This window comes from Protopterus annectens, chromosome 13.part0 (assembly GCF_019279795.1).
Source record: "Protopterus annectens isolate FY-2018-M chromosome 13.part0, PAN1.0, whole genome shotgun sequence".
NCBI classification, from domain to species: Eukaryota; Metazoa; Chordata; order Ceratodontiformes; family Protopteridae; genus Protopterus; species Protopterus annectens.
Genome location: NC_056747.1, coordinates 380,449,999 through 380,464,640, shown reverse-complemented (window position 1 = coordinate 380,464,640; position 14,642 = coordinate 380,449,999). Strand labels below are relative to the sequence as shown.

Below are 14,642 nucleotides of genomic sequence, written 5' to 3'. Positions count from 1 at the left end.
CCTCTGGGTTTTCACCAGGCTAAAGACAGACATCTGGAGGAGGCGTCACAGCTGAAGAATTTGACTGAACTTTTTGGCCGTCTTCTTCGAAGACAGCTAACCCTCAGGCCAAGAAGTTCCTTCCATAGTGTCTTTCGCTAAAAGCTTTAGCGCTAGTTTTCAAGACAGATGGTGAGGGATGAAAGATGAACACACAAGGTCTTTAGAATATAAGCCTGACAAATAGTGCAGGACACATGGTCATGAGAAGCTCCTAAACAAAATAAACACTGTTCTTGACGGTCTTTATGGGGAATCGGTCTCCCACACTTGCCTTTATGCTTTCTGGGTGACATGAATCCCCACAGCAACACAAATGCTAAAAGCAAAAAAAGATAAGCAAAAATCCCAATGGGGCACTTATCTGAACAGCTAACTAGCAACAACTAGAGCAATCAGACATACAATCAAAGATAGCGCTGGACTGGCGGCAAGAAGTTTTGAGGATGATACGTATGGACATCACCTTTATGCCCTATGCCTTCCATGGGGAGGATACATGTAACATATGGCATATCGTTAACAACCTAAAGGCTTTGGTATACTGACCTAATGTCGAGCCGAACACTGCAACAGTGAAATGGAAGGACATTTACTGTAACAGTACTTTGGCCTCTAATTGATGACATCCTCCTAAACTCCGACAACGGCTTCCTTACAGGTGTCCTATTTATAGACCCGATAAAGGCATTTGACCTTACTGATCACTATCTTCTCTAAAGCAAACTAAATGAAATTGGTATCGGTCCAGACACTGCTCCTTGGTTAAAAAAACTTCCTCAATGACATAAGCTTCAGAGTTAAAATAGGATCCTTCCAATAAGAATCTGCACCTGTTACCAAAGCTGTATCATAAGGATCCATTCTTGCCCCCTTTCTCTTCTCCATATTCATTAACAAACTTCCTTGTGACCTCCCCCATTTCCCATGTATCCTCTATTCTGCTAACATGGTCATTTACCAATCAAGTTACTCACACCAACATCCAGTGCCACCTCCAGTCAGTCTTGCATGAGCTTCACCGATGGCTCAAACCATAAACTTCTCACCCCCACCAAGACCAAAACTATATTTTTTGGAACTCCACAAAAAATTCACCAAGCACCTGACTATCACTGACCTACACAACCGTGCCATGGAGACAACCTTCAACTTCAAATATCTTGGACTGTGACTTTGTCTTCCATTTCTACACAGACAAAGGGAGCCAAAATAAACTCCCTCCTCTTCTGGGCTAAAAAGAGCTCCTAATTTCTATCCCAACCAGGCAGAGCAGACATTGGCAAAGGAGTTTTCCTTTCTCATCTTGATATGGGCTCCTGATTTTTGCTTCTGCCTCCTTCTGCCTCCAAGAAAAAAAAATGTCATACTCCAGACTATCTCTAAAAGCATATGCCAATTCATTACACTGATGTTCACAGAAAGGTGAGTTTGTATCACCCTAGAAAAAGCCCCATGGCAAAGATCTAACCTATTTTTAGGATCCCAACTCTACAAACTACTCCGACAAAACACACTTACTCCCCTTGCAGTCACACTTCAAGGAAAAACCTTCTCTCACAACCCGAGACATTACTCACAAGCCACACCAACTCTCAATATTCCTAGAACCAAACTACACGTTTTCTCCTCTCAGGCACCTACTCTTTGGCAAGCTCACTCCATCGACATTAGGAAATCAACACCTATTCCAAATTCACAATACAACTCAAAAAGCACTTCATCTAAGCCTAAGGCTCCTGCTTCAACACAGGACATATCACTTAACGTATCCTCTTTGTTTCTTCTCCTTTCTCAAGATTCACAGAATACTGACCCACTTTAGGAACTAATGAATATATTGTATATTACACACTGCTTGATTGTACATTGCACTGCGCTTGTTTACTAGGATGTACATGCAGTTTTTTCTATGTAATTAGTCTGAACTACTCTATTATTGCTTACGTTTCTGTATTTTTTGTTTGGGAAATGTTTTGTATTTCACTCAGGCTGAGCCTGAAATTGGTCAATAATGACAGATACACTATCCTGGTAAACAAATATGCTACATTATAATACAATATAATATATCACACAAGTAAAATATAAATACAACGTTGTTTAAAACCCTGTACAACTTTACTCCTTTCTTCCAATTTTTTAAAAGTCTCTGTAGAAGGAAAACATATAAAGGTTTTTATATCTTCTGACAGAGATCACTGTCCTTAGCAGAAGTACCTTCTCAGCACAGAACCAATGTCAGCAACCTTGGAAGAAAAACTGCCAAATAATATGTGCACTTATTAGAATGGCATGCAACCTGAGAAGTGAAAGAAAAAAAGATGTAGTCACCATAACGTTCCGTCTGAGTAGTTGTACTTCGTCTTCAACCTGTGGGTAGGTATTTGGATCCGGATCGAATCCAAGACGGCCGGATCACCAGCATTTGATCTGAGCTCCAAGCTCCACCCCTACCCATAATACCCCTCCATCTCCTTCTTTCTCTCAGATCAAGTTTGCTAAATCAGAAAACATAAGCCCGACCCAAATAACCTTACCACTAAAGGTTCACACAGTCCAAACCAAATATAACCAGGAAAGCCACAATGTGCACCTCTCCCATATACCAAAACAGGACAACAGTGACAAGGTCAGGGGGAAGGAAGGAGGGATGGTTGAAGACAAAATGAAGTACAACTACTCAGATGGAACGTTATGGTGAGCCCATAACTTCTTTATCTGAAGTAGTTTACTTCATTTGATCTTCAACCTGTGGGGAAGAGTCCCCAGCTACCAACATCTGGGTGGCCCTCATAGAAGGATATTTCGGAGCACCGCAGAGCCAAACGATACCCTACTCCTGGATACAATGTCCAATTTGTAATGGGATATGAATGTATGAGATGAGGACCAAGTAGCTGCGGAACAAATATCATCCAGAGATGCTCTCGACCAGAAGGCAGCTGAAATTGCCACAGATCTGGTGGAATGGGCTTTGATTATACCTGGAAGGGAAATGCCTTTGTCAGAATATGTCCGGCTGATACATTGGGAAATCCATCTAGCAATGGTGACTTTGGAGACTGGTTTACCTAAAAATGGTTTGGAATAAAACACAAGCAATTGGTCTAATTTACGGAAAGACTTTGTTCTGTGTAAATAAAACCTCAGTTGCCTATCTACCTCCAATAAATGTAACATGTATTCACCGTTATTTTGGAAATTTGGGAAGAAAACTGGAAGATTGACAGTTTGGTTAATATTGTTTTCGGAAGCCACTTTTGGAAGAAAGGAAGGGTTAGTGCACAAGGAAATCCTGTCCTTATGAAAAACCATATATGGAACTTTAATGCACAAGGCTTGATGTTACAATATCCTCCTGGCTGAAGTGATGGCCACCAGACAGTTTTCCAAGAAAAAAATTGCAAATCTACTGTTGCTGCTGGTTCAAAATGTAAGGAGACTAAAGCCAGTAAGACAAAGGTAAGGTCCCAAGGAGGTGTTGGATCTTTCACTGGAGGTCGCAGCATGAAGGTTCCTTTAAGGGAAGTCTTGTAAAGCCCGGACGAGGCTAAGGAAGCCAAATTTTCCGCCACATGGAAGTTAGAAATGGCAGCCGGTTGAACTTTTATGGTAGAAGAGCTAGCCCCTTGATGAAATATACCAGATAGAAACTCCAGAATAGCCGGGACTGGAGCCATAAAGGGATCTATGTTCCATTGAGAGGCCCTAATAGAAAAGCGTTTCCATTTGCTACAGTATACCTTTCTGGCAGAAGACTTATGAGCCGCCACCAGAATGGTTTTAACTGGAGAGGATAAACCGGGAGTCCTAATCATTAATGGAACAGGAACAGCCAAGCTGTAAGCTTCAGACTGTCCAGGTCTGGGTGAGGAATCCCTGAGGGGTGAGAAATGACATCCGGAACCAGATCCAAGATCCATGGTGGAACTACTAGGAGAGTCCAAAGAGAGGGGAACCAGACTTGGCTATGCCAGAATAGGGCAATGAGGATTACTGTGCTCGCCAGCCTGCGAGCTTTCTGAAGAAACTTTGGTATGAGAGGTAATGGAGGATAAGCATAAAGAATACTGGAAGGCCAATCATGAACCAGTTTCTTCTCTGGGGACTTCCCCCTGAGGGGGGGGGGTTCAGAGTGAAGAACTCGCTGCATTTCGCGTTGGAAGGAGATGCGAAGAGATCGCAGCAAAGCCAGCCCCACTTGAGGAAAATCTGCTCTGCTACTGAAGGACTCAGAGACCACTCGTAAGGCATCAGAATAGCCCTGCTGAGCCTGTCCGCTAAAATGTTGGACTGTCCCGGAATGTGCACTGCCACCAGAAAGTGGACAGTGGAACCTTCCCATTCCCACACTCTCACGGCTTCTTGACAAAGTGGGTAAGATCTGATTCTGTCCTGCTTGTTGATATACCAGACTACTGACATGCTGTCTGACAGGATGGCAATAGTCCCCAGAGAAAGATGGGCATGAAGGGCCTGCAATGCTAGAAGAACTGCCTTCATCTCCAGGACATTTATATGCAAATTGGTTTCGGACAGAGACCAAGTACCTTGGATTGTCCTTCCATAGCAATGCCTCCCCCACCCAAGCTGTGAGGCATCTGTGGCCACTGTTGTCATGGGGAATGAAAGAAGAAAGGGATGTCCTTGTACAAGATCTGGGGAGAGAATCCACCTGATGAGTGACTTTCTGCAGGTCCGTGATATGCGTGTATCAGATGAGACAAGGGCAAGACCAGAAGAGACCACTGAACCGCTAACGTCCACTGGAGTACTCTCATGTGAAGATGGGCGAAGGGTAGTAGGTTGATGGTGGCTGCCATGGAACAAAGAGCCCATAGAACTGTAGCTGCTGAAGGTGTAGAGGATTGAAGAACATAAGAGAGGTGAAGTTTCAGACTGCTTACCCTTTCTGGGGTGAGGTAGACTCATTTCTATAGTGTCTAGCTGAGCTCCAACAAAGTTTAATCTCTGGACTGGGACCACTGAAGATTTGCTGAGGTTGATCGTGATACTCAGTCTGTTTGCAAGAAGAATGAAGTAATCCCTGGCATGACACAGACGTCTGGTAGGGGCAGCAAGGAGCCAATCGTCCAGTTAGGGGTAGACCTGGATTCCCTGAAGCCTCAAGTGGGCCGCTACCACCACCATGACTTTGGTGAACACCCTGGGGGCTGTGGTGAGACTAAAGGGTAAAGCCCTGAACTGATAATGATTAGCCCCCAGCCGGAAGTGAAGAAACCTGCGGGAGCACCTGTTCATCTTGATATGATAGAACGCGTCCTGGTCAGTTGAGCACATCCAATCTTCTGCTTGCAGGTAGTGCAGAATGCACTGAAGCGTGACCATCTGGAATTTCTCCTTGGCTACTGACAGATTCAGAACATATAAATCCAGAATGGGTCTTAGATCCCCCACTTTCTTTGGCACTAAAAAGAACCTTGAATAGATGCCCAATCCATATGGATCTGGGGGGACGGGTTGGATGACTCATTTTCTTAACAGCTTTTCTATCTCCAGTGCTGCTTCCTCCCTCTGTGTGGGTGGAAAATCCAGGAGGTGTTTTGGTTGGGGAGATGGTGCCACGAATGGGATGGAATAATCTCTGGATATGATTAACACCCAACGGTCTGTTGTAATGGACTCCCACTCAGTTGTGTGTAATGAAGGAAAGCCCCCGACTTCCTCCAGAGATGAGTAGGGCAACCCCTCAGGGTTGCTGTGTGGGTCTGTCCGAGAATGGTTCTCGAGACCCGAAGTTCTTTGGACCCCCTCTGCCTCTGGGCTGGCATCTGTCATAACTCCCTCTGCCTCTGGGGGAAGAAGAGTCCTGAGTGTCTCGGGGGAGAACTGAGATTTCCAGAACCACATCATCTTTGCCCCACATTGATTCCTTGAGAAGGATCTCTGAGGGGTGGAGAAGCAGATCCTGAGAGCAGACAGTGTCTTCCAGTCCTTCTCACTCTGGACTAGTCTTACGTATGGACTTCCCAAAGAGGGAAGAGCCATCATAGGGAGCTTTCGTAAAGGACACCTTGAAGGGTTCCGAAAATTAACATAACTGAAGCCAGGAGTGGCACCTTATGGTAACGCCGGACCCAGCAGAACTGCTGTCTTCTTCTGTGGCATGGGAGAGGAGACGCACAAACGCTTTCAGAGTGGCCATTCACACAGAGAACATTTTCTTGCCTTCTACTGACGTGGGCTCTGGGGCCGACTCAGAGACTTCCTTGACTAAGTCCCATTGCAGTCGGATGACATGCGCCATGTAGTTCAGCTCCCTTATGGTAAAGGTGGCTGAAACATAGACTCACTTCCCCAAATGATCCATCGTCTGCGACTCCCAGTCAGGAAGATGGACCATAGAGCTCTTCTGTGTGAGCTCTTTCTTGGTAGCAGCTGCCACCACCACCATAGCATCTACAGGGGACCACTTGCTACAACTGGTTCTGTTCGATGGGGGGGGGGGGGGTTAAGAATTTTGTCTGGCCTTTTCGGGATTGGTTCCATGGTGTCCGGCTCCTTCCATGCTCTAGAGGTGATAAGGTCCACAAGTGGATCTGCAGGGGGAGACACCCTGGAGGTAGATGGGCCCATGCAGGATGCCTCCATGAACACTGACTCATCCTGGGTTGTTTTTTGGGCAGACCACACCCCTCTTGGGTGTAGGAGTTCCAGGATATCTCCAAAGGAGACATCTTCGGGGGGTGACCTGGGGGAACCTTCCCCTTCCTCCAAGTCAGTGTCGTCAGTGAGGGACTCTGGAGAGGAGTCCAAGTGCCTCCTTTTAAAAGTTGGTTTGCGAGGAACTTCCTCAGTGGTACTATCTGATGGGGACTCGCAAACTTCTGGCTGCTCCCTAGTGAGTGTTCCCTGAGGCAAAGCAAGCAAGGGCTGTTCCTGAGATGACAGGAAGGTCGGCACAGTTTTCAGAACTGAGGGAGTCGGGGCGGATTCCAAAGAGGAGATAGTCAGGGGTCTCGACCCACTCAAGAAGACCCTCTTCACCACATCAAATGCTGAGGGAGAGGGGACATCTTGGGGGACAAGTAATGGAGCAGGCTCCCTTTGGATCTGATGGGGGAGCCGGAGCCGAGCTTACAGCAGCCGAGATACCTAGGGGGAGACTGCGCTCCGACAAACTCGGAGCTGACAGAACCCCCTCAGATCCAACGCCAAGGCTATGGCTCCGACAGCTCGGCTCCAATCCAGTCGGATTCAATCCGCTCAAGGTAATGACCAGCGTCGAGGTACAAGATACCATCAGTGCTGACTCCCCGACCCAGAGAACTCTCGGATCCACACACTCCAAAACCAAGAGTCAGATCGGAGAAAGAGCTATGGGGGTGAAAAAGGGCTGTGATTTCCCTGCTCTGGAGGGAAAGGGGGGCAGGCAAGACTCCCATCTGGATCTGGGTGCTGATTAACTTCTGCATCATCCTGTCCCATCTCTGACTCACTCAGGCTGTGGGTTGAATGGGAGGAAGAAGCCACTGACATCGACTATGAGTGCTCGTGAGGGGAGGCTATGGATAGTGGCCTAGACTCTGTTGGCTCTGGGAAAAACCTAGGTGAATGGAGCCAAGGGGTACTGGGTCTGAGAGGTGTCCTGGATTTAGAGGGAGGTCAAGATGGAGCCGAGCAGTCAGGGGGCCGCTTTCTAGGCCTGTCCTTATGTCTTTTCTCCCCAGATGAAGGCCTCAAGCTGGGGGGAGTGAATCCCAGAGGCCTGGGGAGGAGAGGACATGGTAGCAGCTGCTACCAAAGATGAAGCAGAAGCAAGGACTGCCATCCCCGACGCAGGCAGGAGCCCTTTCATGGCCAATTTAGCCCTCCTGTCTGAGGGCTCTTGGGTTAAAGCCTGCACAGATAGAGCGGGCTGTATCCAAATGGGCTGCTCCTAAGAATACAACACACAGTGTGGCCATTGGCTGGACAAAGCTTATGCCCACACTCTGTGCATTTTCTAAAGGCAAGCTTTGGGGTCTCGGCCATGTCTAAAGAAGGCCCCATACACACAACACCCACAAACATGCTAACTACAATGGGGAGAAGGCCAAGGGACAGGGAACACAGGACAATAAAACAGTAAACTAACTTTTTTTTGACCAATGGATACGCCCAAAGGTTAGGGGAGGTAAAAAAAAAAGGAAATAGGGAACCTAACTTGGAGTAAGTAGCACAGAAGGCACTTACCCAAAAGAAAAAAAATGCCTGGAGCTCAGTGACCACAATGCTTGGCTGTAAAGCGGCAAACGAGATCTGAAGGAAGGAGAGGCATTATGGGTAGGGGAGGAGCTTGGAGCTCAGATCAGATGCTGGTGATGCGGCCATCTCGGATCCGATCTGGATCCAAATACCCACAGGTTGAAGATCAAATGAAGTAAACTACTTCAGATCATATTTTCTAGAGACGTTTTTAAGTCACTGTCAGGGAGATTAGGCACAAGTTTATTCATTTTTTTTTTTTTTACAAGAAGCATATTTATTAAATTATCATGTGTGACAGACAATCTTACATTTACATAAATGAAAATAAATCATAACAGCACAATCCCAGTTGCAAACATTATACCTTACAAACTGTGCCAACACAACTGTAGCTGCAAGCATTACACATCACTTTTAATATATCCAGTCATTGTCAGTCAATCGTTGCATAGCTCATTCAGATCTTGGCATTAGTTTATTCATTTTGTCAAAAATAGATAAAAGGTACCATATCATGCATGTCAGATAAGTAACAGCATAAAAAGCTGAAGTAGCTGACATATATATTTCTTCTCCAGACCTGTCCAATAGCTGTGCTGTACCTGTCATTCAGAAGAGAAGTGGTAGATGAGAAAAGTTTAGAAGGTTTGTCAGAATATGTGAGGACAAGTGTTGGATGAAAATGGCATTTTTCTGTATGGGTACTTGTGCCAGGGACTTTGTAATACGCATCAAGCTTTTTTGGTACAGGTGTGAGAGACTAAGGATCTAGAAAAGCTTAAAGGAATGCCTTCTGAAGATTTAATAACAAGAACAATTGAAGACTTAGGAACTTCCATATATATGTAATTGTAATAGCTCTTTTAGAATTCAAAGAGTTGCTTACACCCCTAATTAAAATGTTGTATCACTATCTGATTTGCTTTTTAAGACAGCAGTTCCTCCAGAGGATCACAGGCCAAGGCGTTATTTGTATCAAATTCATATCTTGAAGGTGATGAATTTCAGAAGAATAATCCAAAGGGTCAGATTCTGGTTCACAGGAAGAATCTTCTTCAGATGAATTATTCATATATTTCTGTTATAAGGGCAGCATGAAGTGGAAACCAAAAAAAAAAAAAAAAAAGAGGGGTGGGGTTAAGAACCATAGGGCTTTGAAAAAACCCTTTGAAAAATCCTGCCTGCCAATCCTGTTGAGGATCTCTGGAAACAGGAGCAGCAGGAGAAGAAAAGTGTTTATCTTATTTATTTACTTACCTTTTATGGGTTTCCAAGGAAACCACATCAGAAGAGCCTAACCTCCGAATATACCTCTATCAAAAAATTAGGACAAAGACTGAAAGAACACAGTCTGGCCCTTCAGAAATCACAAACATGGGATCCCCCCTCACCATTTATTTTCTCCAAGTCTTTTGGGTTTCTAATACTATGATGGGAATGGACTCTATTCCTAAGTCAGAGTACAATTAAAGTTCATGAAATTAGTATTGTTTCAATTTTTGATGTTAGCCAGAAGTGCACTTTTTAGCCACAATACGATTCATATGGATTTACATGTGCAGATAGCATATCTAACTGACACAATTGTTTTTATTAGACTCATTGCTCCTACTCCTACTGGAACTGTATGGGTATTGTTCTTCTACACTGCTTTCATTTATGCTTACAAATCCTGATATTTTATGACTTTGTGTCTCTATACTAATATACCGTATTCACTAGGTGTTGAAATTTCAATTATCAATGCTACTATTTATCTTTTATTTTTCATGGACTACTACATCCATTTTACTTATCTATTTTTTGAGCAGTTGGTAATGAATAATCCCATGTAATGTACACTTCTTCAATCTCTATAATGCTATGCGGTTCATGTTTCCAATGCTTCTTAGCTACTTCTATACTATAATGTTTGCATAATCCCTAATGCAACACTCTTACTGTATTATTGTGCCTTTCAGGGTACTGGGTTCCCTCTTTGAGGTCTTAGTGCTGTCTGACCAGTCAGACGGGATGTGTCTGTACACTCTTCTGCTCCCGCCTCCAGTTGGGTTGTGACAGAGGAACAGACTAAGAGGTTAGATGGTCCCATAGGCTTCTCAACTACCTCATCAAGTGCACCTGACTCAGAGATGGAGAAGGAAGCTGAGATAGCAATGTCTTTCTTCTGCTTCTTAGTTTTCTTCTTCATCAGTAAAGGAGCATCTGTGGCAGGAACCTCTGAAGACATACTAGATCATGCTAGACCCTTCAGACATTTGTTCTCCAAGCAAATATTTAAAGAAGGAAAGTAACTTCATAATGTTTTTGGGACAAAAGCCTGAAAAACAGTGCACTCCCTGGCTTTATGCCCTGGCCCTAGGCAGAAAAGACACTGAGAATATTCGTCTTTGATGGAATCTGCCTACCATTCAGCCACTGGCCTTCACTCTTTGATGAGAACAAAATTCCAAAATAAAATTATTAAAAAAACAGGAAGGTACCCTTACAGCCAAGGGCAAATTGGATCTTTTCAAACAGTTGAAACACCACGATATAGATGATATCTTGCTTCCTGGACTGGAGGCAAGAATGTTCTGTTGATTTTTTTTTGTGCTTGCACATCCTTATGTACCAACATGTAGACAACATGCCTAGGTCAAAGATAGGATGTACAGCTTGTGACAAAGGAGCACCTAAGATTCACACTGGCTGAATGAATGGTATCTTTTACAGGATATGTTCCATCTGTCAGCATTATTGCAATAGTGATCTAATGTTGAACATCAGATAATTATTAGAAGGCAAACTTATAAAGATTAGCATATACATATTTAAAATAAACTCACCTGTGCGACCTACTCCATTTTTAGTCCAGTCATCTGCCTTCAGCATTTGAGGCTTGGAAACCCTTACCACAATATGTTGCACGTCCCGCCATGTTAGTACTGGACTATAGCAGAAAGAAAATTTTCTGTTAGGAAATGTAATATAAATTACAGAAATACTCGTCACAGAAAGTGAACATTCAAGATATACTAGCTATATGCTCCCCACCCCCCCAGTAAACACCTTTATTAAATCATGTATAACACAGGCAATCTTACATTTATATAAATGAAAAACAACACTGACACCACTTTAGCTGCAAACATTAAACATCACAGACACCATTGAAACAACTGTAGTTGCAAACATTATACACTGTTTATAATCTATCCAGTCATTGCCAGTTAAGCATTGGATGGCTCATTCAAATCCTGCCTCTTAAACCTTGTTCCTTCTTGGCATATATTGTTCCCACAATTCCCATATTTCCTATGTAGTATGTAGTTTGCTCTTTCCCTTTTATAAAGATCCCAATTCCAGTTGTTTTATCTCTGTTACTATATTCACTACTTCTAGTAAAGTTGGTCTAAACTTTGATTTCCATTTTCTAGTAATTGCTTTTTTAGCAGCCACCGTAATTAGACTCAGCAAGGCTTTACTATGTCTATGCAATTCTGATCCTCTATCACAGCTCAAAAAAATCATCTCCCCAGTCAATCCAATCCATTCACCCATCATCTCCAACAGAGGAATCCCTAAAGTCTGCCAGATCATTACACTTCCAAAAATATGCTCCCAGCCACCTCTTTCTTATTTGTCATGCCTCCAACATTTGCTATCCACTGGACAAAAAATTCTTTGGAGTCTACTTGAGGTATAAAAATATCTATGTAAACATTTCCAAGCAAAGATCCTAAATCTTCGAGACTTTGTTGCATACTTGGGAAATATACATGTATCTCCTCATTGTCTCTCTGTGAATTTCTTATTCAATCTCTCTTCCCAATCATTTCTAAGTTCCTCTGATTGATTCTTATAATTATCATGCACTATTTTACATGTTCTACAAATTATTCCTTTTTTACAGCAGCTTCTGTTCTAGATTCTGTTAAAAACTCTACCAGTACTGGTCTTTCATTTACAATCCCCTGTTTCTTTCTCTTTGCCTATACTCTGATATCAATCCAGGATAGGGAAGGCTATCTCTAACCTGCAGTCCAAAAGAAATTCTTGGCTTGTTCCCATTCTATTACCTTTTCCTTTCTAGTTATTTGCTCCTGATACCTTGGTTCCTTTGCCAGTTTTCTCCAATAAATTCTAGTCCTCTCTTGCCTATTATCTGTATCCCTAACCACAGTCATTCCTATCAGCAGAATCTATTTTTTCCATTCTCGTGCTGGTTTAGTTCTTAGAATACTCCCTATTTTATGAAAATAATACTCTGTATGATTTTTCTTGTTCTCCTTAAGCGTTTGCATCCAGAATCCCAACCTCTCCTTATTTCTCAAGCTCCCCCCACCCATATCATCATTCTTTTCCACTCTGAATTATAGTTTTCTGTCTGCGCTATGTATAAGAGGGTTTACTATCAAAATCTCGCACCTGCAATGTGCGAGTGTTCAGACTTCTGAACCAAAATGTCAGAAATCAAATCTCAGAACAGAAACATAACCGAATGCGGTATTTCAGAAAAGGTGACATCTCGGGAATGTCGACATTACTGAAAATACCACACTTCCGGTCATGAGCAACAAACATTTTTGCAGGGGGGCAAGCCCCCCACACCCCTGCTATTTATATATATATTTACATATATAAGATCACACTACAGTGAGGGAAAGGGTACATTTCCCGATCCCCACTATAGTGCGATATACATTCAAAATGTTGAATCCACAACAGCGAATGTTAGTGTGCATTCACTGTTGTGAGTTCAACATTTTTTTTTTCATTTTTTTCAAATGTCGAACTAGGGCGTTTGGTGTTCCCAATTCAAACGTAGTCAGATCACCCTTTTGATAATAAACCGGTTTACCTTTACATGTGCATATTGCACAAGGGCAAACAGCAATTTTCCGAAATGCAGTTTGCAAAATATGCAAACCCCGAACGGAAAAAGGTTCGAATGTGCAATGAGCAAATGCACAGTGAGATTCGCTCATTGCACATTCGACATTCTGGGTCAGATTGCAGTATAGTGGGGATCGGGAAATGGTTTCTTTCCCCACTGTAGTGTGATCTTGGAGTTAGAATAATAAAGTGGGGGGGGTGCAGGGGGGGCTTACCCCCATGCATTACACTTTATTTTTTTTTGACAATGTTCGAAAATCAGCAAATTGGCTTTTCGATTTGCTGATTTTTTTTAACATCTACAACTGTCGCTGTTTTAAGTTTCGTGGTTACGATTCGCTCATATGAGCAATCGCACCACTGTGTTTCGCTGTTATGAAGGTAAACCGTACAAGAGCCTTAACTGTGTTGCTCTAAAATACCCCCTCAAGTTGGGTAACCCTAGTCCGCCTTGGTTCTACTCGAATAATCAACATATCCCACCTTGCTTAGTAAGCTGTAATATACTTTAGTAACTACCAAATGCATTACACCTTTAAAAAAAAGTTATGCACTCACCATAACATTCCATCTGTATTGTCCATTTTCATTTTACCTCAACTGATGGGTTCAGATTGGAGACTTGGATCTGACTTGGCCGCTTCTACTAGATCTTCGGATACAAAAGTATCAAGCTCCTCCCTTTATCCACAATGCCTCGCCAGCCTAACGTACCTCATATCGAGTTTGCTGACCCTAAGATATAAAGGGACAGCATATTCATGAAATTAACAAAGGCAGAAAAGGGCAAGGGAAAAAAAAGAAGTTGGAGCTCAAACAAGGAATAGAGGTTCCTATAAAACTAAATCAAAATGGACAACACAGTTGGAATGTTTTTGTGAGTACATAACATTATCGGATGATGTCCTTTTCATTCATTTCTCAACTGATGGGACAGAGTCCTCAGCTACTCAAAACCTTGGGTGGCCCTCATGGAAGGATATTCCACAGCACTGCAGAACCATAGGCCATTCTGTTCCTGGAAACAGAATCTAATTTGTAATTAGCAATAAAAGCATTATTCCAAGTTGCAGCTGTACAAATGTTATTTAAGGAACCCCCAGACACAATCAGTTAACCATTTGGCCAATGTAACTTTAGAGACTGGTCTGCCCAATCTGTTAGGCAAGAAGGAAATAAACTGGTCGGTTTTCCTGACATCTCTGATTCTATGAAGATAAACGTAAAGTTGTCTATGGACATCCAACAGATGGAGCATATACACTTCCTTATTTGAAAAGCTTGGAAAGAAAAACTGGAAGATTAATAACTTGGTTTATGTTGGACTCAAGCTACCTTATGCAAAAAAGACAGGTCGGGCTATAAGGACACCCTTTTTTTGTGGAAAACTAGATAAGGAGGTTTAGAAGATAACCCTGGAGTTCAGATACTCATCTAGCTGATATGAAAGCAACCAGAAAAATGGTTTTCCAAGACAAACATTTTAGATATGCCCTGACTGATTTTTCAGA

At 43.0% G+C, this 14,642-nt stretch overlaps 1 protein-coding gene across 1 annotated transcript in view; it reads right to left on the bottom strand.

Moving 5' to 3' along the window:
• The window catches only part of PCSK4 (proprotein convertase subtilisin/kexin type 4), a 1,808,619-nt gene that overhangs the window by 763,157 nt on the left and 1,030,820 nt on the right, over positions 1-14,642 (bottom strand). The window contains exon 12 of the mRNA XM_044054831.1: positions 11,082-11,185. Within this exon, the coding sequence (XP_043910766.1) occupies positions 11,082-11,185 (104 nt within the window). The remainder of the gene's footprint in view (positions 1-11,081; positions 11,186-14,642) is intronic.